The sequence below is a fragment of the Mchenga conophoros genome, linkage group LG17 (assembly GCF_057382185.1).
Source record: "Mchenga conophoros isolate Kocher_MC1m ecotype Shallow Benthic linkage group LG17, M_conophoros_male_GT1.1, whole genome shotgun sequence".
NCBI classification, from domain to species: Eukaryota; Metazoa; Chordata; class Actinopteri; order Cichliformes; family Cichlidae; genus Mchenga; species Mchenga conophoros.
Window position 1 is genome coordinate 26173525 of NC_140542.1, and position 10261 is coordinate 26183785.

A 10261-nucleotide genomic window follows, 5' to 3' on the forward strand; every position below is an offset into this window, starting at 1 on the left:
CAAAGAGACTTGCCTTTTTTTAATCTCAATAAAACGCTTTACAGTATAAGTGACAAGCAAGATTCGTGTGGAACAGCAGACTCAAAGACACCCATAGGACCCTGCAGAGGGTCATTTAAAACTACTAAAGAGTGGCAGAAATACTGTTTTCCTACCAAGCAATCACAAGTTCCATTCACAACCAGAGTATAGTGATCCCACCAGCTTTATTTTATCACTCTGTCTGATTTATAGGCCACTCAAGGTAAAGCAAGTGATGCAGAGATTTGTTTTAGCCATGGGGGCCATGCAAGCTGTATCCTGACCAAAAGGGATATACGGCAGATCTGCTTTCATATCCTGGTAATTATAAAGAACAATGCAGGAATAGGGTATTGGATAACAGTCTCTCTTTTCCAGTATTTATTTATTTTAAATACACTAGTTCAGCAAAGCATACATTCACATAATATTTAAATTCATGTACATTTCTTTCATATGATGGCAAACTATTCCATGTCTCTCTTCTCAGAGGTCTGATGCATTACCTGACAGTTAAGAGTAGTTTCCATGTGCTCTCCCTCTAGAAATCCCTGATACAGTTAATATTACAGTGTTTGCAATTAAAATTATACTTGGCAAATGAGTTCTTTGCAGCTTTACAAAATCACAGTATCCCTCCCAGTTATCACAGGAGGTATAATAATTCAAAATAACGCAAAAATTTCCAAAAAAGTGCGAGTCTATATCAAAACGTTTGATGTAGCAGCTTCAATGCACTGTGCTCATACAACAAACAGTAAAATGAATGATTCATTCATCCAAGGTTTGCTTTGCTTTTCCTCCTCACACAGAAGAAGGCAATTAAACACACACAAAAGATGATCACACCTGCAATCAGCAAGACTTGCTGTACTATCTCCAACATATCAATGCGGGAGAGAAGTTCCCTCTTAAACATGTCAGCAGTTTTATCATCCAGCGTTGCCGTCTGGTTACACAAAGGACACAGAATATGAAAAAACGACTTATTAAAAAAAAAAAGTGAACAAACAGGCTTCGCACATAATTTTTTACTTTTACGTACCTCATTCATCCAAGCAAGAGGTAATAACGTGTGATCTTTCACTTTGTTAAGCACCCTGCAGGACAAAGAGTTAATTAATTCATATTCACTGCTCTTAAAATGTATTTCTTCAGCTAGTTTTAAAGATTAGGAAATTTGCTTAGTCACTTTCTTATATAAATATAAGAATATAAATAGCTCTTTCATATAATTTCTCTAAAGCTACCATTAGCCATAGTTAGCTTATGGCAAGAGATGCATTGAGACAGATAAAAAGCACCTAAATAACTATATTCAATTATCGCTTGGTTGAAACAGTAGTAAAATGCCTCTAACTGTCTAAAAACATTTAATTTTGCTATTTTTGTAACACCATAAGTCAAATTAACTCCAAGATGGTTAATGCTATGTATTAGCAAACTGATGTTGTTAGCTACGGCACGTGTAAAGACAATAGCCGATAGTTTTCTAAATTATTCACATTCCAGTGCAAGACAAGCTATCCAAATGCTTGAGCTTAACTTAAATAATAGCCTAACACTTGCCAGGATCCCACAGTTATCCCATTTTTCCTTAGCCCAAGTCATTTTCTCCTGATTCAGTAGCTCTATTTTTATTTTTATTTTTTTGTTTAGTTAGACTGCTTAGTCCTGGGTTCTTTACACTGTTGGTAACTCAAGCCACCACACTGTAGCCTTTTGGACATTTTTCGTAATTCTTTAACTGGCATACAAGATTGCAAAAAGGCACCTTCATACTGAAAAAAGTCATGTAAGAGTTACAAATTGCTTTGGAAGGGCATAATTGTGTTCTGTCTGTCTGCATCCTTCCACGGAATATTTGTTGAATCTACACAAACAGCAAATTTTCACCTCTTAATTCCTTTAAAAAGGTGAACGATAACTTACGTAATGTCTTTTGCTGGTCCATACATCATATTGACTTGAATTCTCTTGGCAAAATTAAGGGTAAAACCAGTAATCTAGTGGAAATATACAATAAATAAAAGTTAGCATCTACAAACTCCTGTTGTTCCTAAAATGTAAAAAAACATCAAATAAAATAGCATTGGTTCATACAGGTTCCACATCCAGGAAAGTTTTATGGTGCTCTTCATCTGGGTGTAGGCCCAACACAACCTCCCGTAGATATTCACTGCCTTGAAGGAAGTGGGGCAAAGAGATGAAGATTGGTCTACCTGTTAAGATGACAAACAGAGAATTAAAAGCTGCTGGGCAGACTGATAAATCCTTATAACTTTAGGATGCATGAATTTCCAATTGAATCATGATATGCTGTATGCTGACTGACCGTCTGAACAGGAACTTATGTCCAGTGCTCCAGCCAAGGTGCAGTTTTTGGTGGTTTCATAATTTCTGCAGAAACATTTATTGTCTGGGTTGTCCACAGGAGAGGCTAGAGTGGATGATAGGAGGCTGTAGCGGTAGACCTCAATACCTTTAAGATTCATAGTTTTCTCATAGCTAGCTGACACAGACCTGAAGACAAACAGATAAGAAGTCAATTCAGGTTCATCTTTGGCTCCACATAGCAACTTTATTCACACAGGAGTATATAACAAAGTTCTGACCCCTAGTGGTTACTGATAGGATAAAGTCCAAAGGTTACAGTAAAGCTCCAACACTTGCCTTTCCAGGAAATACCAAGAGATCTTGATATCAGGCACGATCAAATTAAATTTTACCTACAAATGAAATTATTTATCACCTGCAGATGTCTGATGAGAAGAAATAGAGGGGTACATCCTTATCCACAAACGGAGCAAAGGAAGAACCATCTAAGGAAAAGAATCAGGGAAAAATCTGTTCATAAGGGTAATTCATCTGCATCAGGAGCTGTAGAAATACGTTACATGTACATGAACACATGTTACTTTATCCTACGTACCTGTCCCGTTGATCATGTCACAATATGTATCATTCCAAAAGCTTAATTTCCTGTGGGACAAGATTGAATTTGTCAGAAACACTGACAATTGACAATTGGATTTAACAACAAAAATAAATAAATGGTTGTAGTTAAAATGTAACATCTAATTATCCATTAAACTAATTTTGATCAAAGTTACAGACTTCAAATGCGGTATTTTTAGTCATAATTGTACTCACGTCTCTCCTCGCCATCTGTCAATTACAGACACTTTTGAAATGTCATCCTTTCCAGTGAAGACATTGTAGGGGCCATCAGTGGTACCATTATACTGTGGAAAACATATTTCATTCAAATTTGTTAAATAATTGATTTTTATGCTGCATTTGGCATTTGGTACAAGTGTTTACTTACAGGTGAAAATAGGCCGATGGTGTCTTTCAATATTGGGTCATGGTAACCCCACAACAGCTCCTTAACTGTACGGTGTTGGAATAGGGAAGAATTTGTGCTATTTATGACCATGTCTAGCAAGATATGTGATGCTGGAGGAAGCAATGAATAGGCCCCCTGAAAGAAAATCCAAAACACAAACCCTTACATTTGGAAAATGCTATCATCAATGAAGGTATAACACAAAAAAAAGCAATATGGTTCCATATGTATTATGTACATATATTAAATGTGCAAACAAGAGCAGCTGTTGTCTCAGGATATAAGGCAGAAAATAATCCTCTTTTATGAGAGTGATTCTTCTTAATTACTTGCAAGCACTACAAGCAAACTCACACTCATTGTTAAAGCTTTATCAAAGTTTTGAGAGAACACTCATAAACTGCTCATAAAGAAAAATTGCCATTGACTTGCCACTTGTCTGTATGTTCCACCCTCAAACACAGTAAGAGATGTGTGCGTGTGTGTGTGTGTGTGTGTGTGTGTGTGTGTGTGTGTGTGTGTGTGTGTGTGTGTGTGTGTGTGTAAGTATAAAGGTGAATATCAAACTGAGTTTAGACAATAAATTAAGATGAGCTTAAGCAGCATTATAAAGTCAAGTGGATCAAAAATCTCCCAACACAGCGTGACAGACTGATAAAGTCATACAGAGAACAATTAGTTAAAGATAGTGATGATAAAGGTGATACTAGATAACACTGAGGTGTCTATAATTTTTCATAAAAGAGAATTCTTGAGAACTTTTTTTTTACGCCTCTATAAAAGGAAGTACCACTAAAGCTATTCTAAGCATTTCAAAACCTTTTCTTAGAGTGTGAGTGAATATGCAAACATGTTGTATATTTTGCAAACTTCCAGGGCAACGTGGCAGTTAAGCCGCCTATTCATTTAAAGCGTTAAAGTTGTCAGAGTAAGTTGTTGGAGCTGTCAGAGATATTAGCTTCCCATATTAGCTTTTTTGGCTATACCATATACTATCTGCTGGTAAACATCTTACTAACCAACCCAAGTATATTGGGTTATATATGTATAATGTTAAAATTAAGATTAGTGTAGATTTGCTATTTTAGTGCAGCTAAATGCATTTCAAATTCAGGTCAACTTCTTTGCTAATCAAAGCCCCATTCATCTAGCAAGTAATATTCTATTTTTCATCCATTCTCTTCCATTTATCCAAGAGGCAAGGAACACCTTAGAGAGGTTGCCAACCTATCACGGGGCTAACAGAGAGACAACAACCACCATGCTAACCACTACACCACCATGCTGCCCTCAATATTCAGTTACCAATTTGTGCACTTGTTCCAGACAGACCTGGAGGTCAGCACCCTGTTCCAGCAGGTGTGTTTAATGAACTCTCAGTCTAACCCTTAACTCTGAGTTGATTAACTCTGATTTAGGAAACTCAGCTTTTTGGGTTCCAGAATAGCTAGTTAGTTAATTTCAGCACAGTCTGAACAGTCTCTATTTTTGTCCTGTGGACTGAAGAAAGTAAATGTGGATCTGTACAGCAGGGGGAAAAGAGGAATTGTAACTTTCAGCATCATCAACTCAGTCATTTCTAACCCAACTTAAATTTCCCCTAAGAGATTAAAGGCTTAAATCCTGTCAAATTTTACCTTCCAGTTTTAAATGTAATGAATAGGCCATATGAAACCACCCATTGTGAGGGAAAAATGTGTATTCCCTGACTGGTTGGCAGATGGTTGCTAGCGGTTGCTGGCATTTGCTGTGAAACTAAAGATCTCGTCAAACAGGCCTACAGATCGATCAGTGATCCCGTAGTAACAGCTGTTCTCTAGATCCCCTTTTCCATTAGTACCTACTCGGATCACTCGCCACAGTTTTCAGAGTTTTCAATTTGATCATAGTACCTGGGATAAGGTACTAAAATGAGTACAGGTGATTTCTAGAGGTTGGTGAGAGTCGTACACATGAAATTGATCCCAAATATCTATACGGTACTGGACCAAAAATCACCCAGAAACTGGTTTGGTCCTAGGAAAAGTGAAGGTGAATGGGTGCAGTGGTCACCTGTAATTTTCATGGAAGACACTGACTTGGCTGCAAACATTCCCAAACTACTCAGAATGACACAAAGAACCACCAGTCAGGAAATATACATTTTTCCCCAGCGATTCAAGGTTTCCAGAGGCGGTCGCTGACAATCTATGTAACTGAAGCCTTTCTTAACTACTAATTTCATTTTTCATACATCTGTCGTACATTTTAAAATGTTGCTCAGCATTACTTATTGACTATATGTGTTAACATTTTCAACTTAAAATGCTAACAGACCATGTGTAGCCTAGACTCAATAACTCCCTTTAAACTACAGTGTGTCCCGTTTTATTATTTTAAAGTTATTAGTATATTGCAGGGATTATTAGAGTAATGTACAGTAAATGTTTCAGTCTAGTGTATAGCTGATGTGCTGTCCATAAAGTCACTGTGGTAACAAAACCCTGTCTAAATATAACAAGTAACCACCTAACATCTAACTTATTATGTTCACAGCAGACCAGAGTTTAAGATCTCACTCTGGAATAGAAAGCTCAGGATTTCCATTATGTCAACGTTAACAAGCTCAGAGTTTGCAATAAATCCGCTTCCTTGAACAGGCCCCAGGTTCCTCAGTGGTATCACAAAAAAAAAATTAAATAAATAAATTAATTAGTTCATGAAATAGAAACAGAAAATACACAATTTCTGCAATACATTGATGAGCCCTTTCTTTTATCCTTGCTTTCATTTGTGATTTAAATGAACCATCATGGAAGGTAGAGTGTAACCCTTCTTTCGTTATAAACAAAATGATACGGAGGGTCATAAGACAAAAAAGGTTTGGAATCTAAAATTAATGTTTGAAAAGCAAGCCAGCACAGCTTGCCTTGGCATGTGCTCGTACTGGCATTAGAAAAGAAAAAAAGAGGGTACAGAAACTGTTAAAAGCAGAGCTGACACAAGTTGGGAATCACTATGCACAGCCCCTGACACTTACGGCCACTGCCAGGTTGAGTGAGGTGACTGTGTCTTCCTCTGGTCCCACTGACATGGATGGTTCGAAGATGGCACCCAAGGGCAGCACGAAGGAGGCAGTATTATTGGGGTTGAATGTGACGTTCGCTTTGGGAAGATATCTTGTCCTTAATGAGGAGAGGGTCATGAATGCATGTGGTGTGCCATGAGATAAATGTGATAAAGGACTAAAACAATATCACTATACCGAATGACTTTGAAATTAAAATGATATGCAGGAGGAAAACAAATCCAACTTACTTATATGTGTACGGTCCTTTTTCCTGTACCTCTGGAAATGCACCTTCCTGCACGACCTGCTGTGGGTTTTTCACGTCAAAGAACCAGAACTGCCTGTAAATTGCGATCTCTGAAGCTGCCCAGTTGTCATAAGCTGTCGTTCCAGGCTCAATGACAGCTTCCTAAAACCCCACAGACACACACACACACAATCTATTTTTAACATGCCTCAAGACTGCCAGCAGGCCAGCAGCTCCCCTGATACATGAAAAAGGAGGATGCTCTGTTATTTTAAAAGATCGTTCAGATTTAGACCGTCTCTACAATGTCTAAAAAGAAATCACACATGCTTTTGACAGACGAAAACAAGACGGCACGCCTGGCTTTCTGCACGGCTTCTTGTTTAGTGCTTGGAGCAGCTTTCCACAACATACGCCTCTTCCCTCTCATTTCACCTGATTCACCTTGATCTCCACATACACACACACACACATACACACACTCACACTCTCTATCACTCCCTATCCTGATTCCAAGGGTGAAACATGAGCACCATACCTTCTTGACTGTCCTCTCAATGATCATGTCCCCCACTGGGATAAGGATGCCTCCCAGGATGGCTATCACCGCCCCAAACACAGATCCGGCTAAAAGCCCGCACTTAATGCTAAAGCAGCCCATGGTGGTGTGTGTTGCCTTCCTTCCAACCGTACGTCCGTCTGGCTGCCTGGCTGCTTGTTCTCCTTCTGTCTCTGTGTTTGTGGTGTGTGCTAGTATGTGCAGCTTGCCCGTGTATCAGGAACAGCAGCAGCAGCACAGGCAGGCGGTACTATCAGAGGAGTTGACAGAACAGCAAAGGCCAGGTAAAGGTACACACATATCTTGCAGGTGCCAGATAAATTAAGTTATATAATGACAAGACAGGATTATGGTTCAGCTGATAGGAGTTTTAACCTGGTATGAGTAAGCACTTTCTGGCAAGGTGATAACAGTTTGGCTGAGGAGAAAGGTTGAAACAGGACATGGGGTGCGAGTATAACGTGAGCAGGTTGTTATTGTACATGATTTTGTTAGATTTTAGTTTATTCTTATTGCAAATTTTATAATAAAACCACTGACAAAGATGTATAAGAGTATATAATAGCAGTCCTTTCTTATTCTGATCCATATTTTATCCATATGTATATCTAGTCATCTCTAGCCTGTTTTACTACTTCTACTCATTTACAGTCCTGGGGAAGACCACACAAGCTCAAAAAGAAGAAACACATAAATCATTAAGAATATTCCCATTATCACAGTGCATTTATAATGCCTTATCTGTATTTGTGTCTGTGTGGCTGGAAATGAATTGCACGTTATCTCGCAAAGATATTTCCCCCCATGCTTATCATGAGTCTATGTTGAAATAATTTTTTATTGTCATTATTTGTTTGGAGCTTGCTCAGCAGCAATATAATATTGATTACAATCATGCAAGGATGGAAAAATCATTTAAAGGTTGTTGTTATCTTTTGTGTTTCTTTAATTACATAGTCTGGCATGGTGAACAGCACTAAAATCGTTGACACTTGTTTTAGTTAATAGATTAATAGATGGGTCTTTCTGGCTATACAGGACTACGTGCTAAAAAAGACTGCATGCCTGGTGTGCCATTTCAATATTATAAGCGGTGAGAAAGAAAATTAGCGTGGATTTGTTTTGAAATTCATTCCTTATAGGCCTTATTCAGAATCACTGAATACTACACTTCCCATAATGCAACTGCCTTTAGACCCTCCCTGGGAAGCACACAGATTCTAAAAATGCTTTCTGCTATGAAGGTGACGCTTCAAGCCGAAACCATAACAGCCCCTATGACATCACCCTGACATGATGAGGTGTAATTTTGTCCGATTACAGAAAGCTCTTCCAGTGTAACAATAGTCATTAAAGTACTGCTTTCTAAAGGGGGTATTTTACCCAATCTGACAAGCAAATTACTCCTTAGGTGTAAATCTATTGGAGTGCCTCTTTTAAACGTTCTGAATTCGTGCAGCTTGGTGCTGTGTAAAAAAATATCCACTCAGGATTTCCACCACATGCACTCTGAAGTTACGTGTTATTGCCACTAGAGGGCAGCACCACCTTTGCCTCGTTACTCGCCGCAAGTTCAGCACAGTGGGCCTGCTTACACAATAATTCCATTACATATCTTTGCCAAAGGCCAGTCTCTGTCTGCTTAAACAAATACAGTTGTCAAACAGGATGAATCTCACCTGACTGACTTCATTGTTTATTGCAAGTGTGACTCCAGGATTTCACTTTGCATGGGCACACACTACACCTACAGGCTTTTTCTTTTCTTTACTTTAATGTCTTTAGTTATTTCTAATTTGAAACATGTAATTTTAATCATAAAATGTCTAAAACTAGGGGAAGAAAAAACTTACTAGCAAACTGTTTGGATGCACACAAAATTGGTCTGTATTTCTTAAAAATGTACACCTTTATAAGGGCTTTATTGATTTAAAAGCCATGTAGTGCTCCCACGGGGGTTTGAGTCTTGTGAAGAGCAGCACAACAAAACAGTAAGCAATGTTTAAAAAGAAGGGCATTAAATATATTCCGTAAGATTGGCTTACTTCATCTCTCTGAAGAGTCTAGGATGTTTTTCTGTCACCTTCTTCAATTAAACAGAAGCGACTTTCAAAACAGAATGTAACTTTTCTAGCACTATGGTACTGCTGTTAAATATGTTAAATATTAATTCTGTTCTAGCTCCTTGACTTATGTTTGGTCACCTTACACCTACAAGCAAATTTGTTTGTTTGTTTGTTTGTTTTTTTAATCTGGAACAGTCAAACATTTTAAAAGTCCATCCATTTATCCATCATCTTCTTCAGGGCAGTTCAGGACTGGGTGTGTCTGTTGGGACGGGTTCCCTAGTCTCATAAGGTGACATGAGGTGGGGTACACCGGTGTTAATTAACAATGCTTTTTTTTCATTTGGCTGGTTAGACACACATTACATTGACTTGTTGCACCATCCCGTGGTACAAACTGGTAATGCTTTACAGTAAATGTGTTCAAAGTTGTACTTTCTTCATATTTTGATGATAATTTCAAGTAGTTTTGGAACATTTTCAGCTATTTTAAGCACAGAAAGTTACAGGATTTGTTAAACGAAGAGAAAAAAAATAGATACAGTGCTTATGGCTGCAAGTAAAACCCGGGAAAGTATTTTATAACTTCTTCTTTTTTAAAAACTGAGGTATATATCTTCACTATGTCTAGTCATCATGTTTTCGAAGAATATGAATGCACCACAGCCATACAGTATTTTATAGGTTACTTTTTTTTTAAGTCTTTTTCTTTCAAATTCTCCCTTTAGGGGTCACAAAAGTGGATCATCTGCCTCCATCTCACCCTATCCCCAGCACCCCCTCTGTCACACCAGTCTTCTGTCCTCTTTCATTACATCCATATAACTTTGTTTTCTTGTATAAAATTATATCAGCTTTTAGTAGTACTAGTGGTAGTACTGCTTAGGGTGTACAACCTAAAATCTACTAGCAAACTGTATGCAGGAGATGAGCTGCATAACCAATCTCCACATTAAACAGGACTAAAATA

The 10261-nt window shown here is 38.0% G+C and overlaps 1 protein-coding gene across 1 annotated transcript; it reads right to left on the bottom strand.

The window, feature by feature from the left end:
• Window positions 1–374: 374 nt before the first annotated feature.
• Window positions 375–7508, bottom strand: cd36 (CD36 molecule (CD36 blood group)). Its single transcript, XM_085252975.1, has 12 exons — window positions 7205–7508; window positions 6668–6828; window positions 6390–6534; window positions 3350–3505; window positions 3175–3266; window positions 2954–3003; window positions 2774–2843; window positions 2357–2544; window positions 2125–2243; window positions 1954–2027; window positions 1067–1121; window positions 375–970 (listed from the first exon to the last, which is right to left on the bottom strand). Exons 1-12 carry the CDS (start codon window positions 7325–7327, stop codon window positions 797–799), a joined length of 1407 nt encoding a protein of 468 aa, XP_085109101.1. The 5' UTR covers window positions 7328–7508; the 3' UTR covers window positions 375–796.
• Between the last annotated feature and the right edge of the window lie 2753 nt (window positions 7509–10261).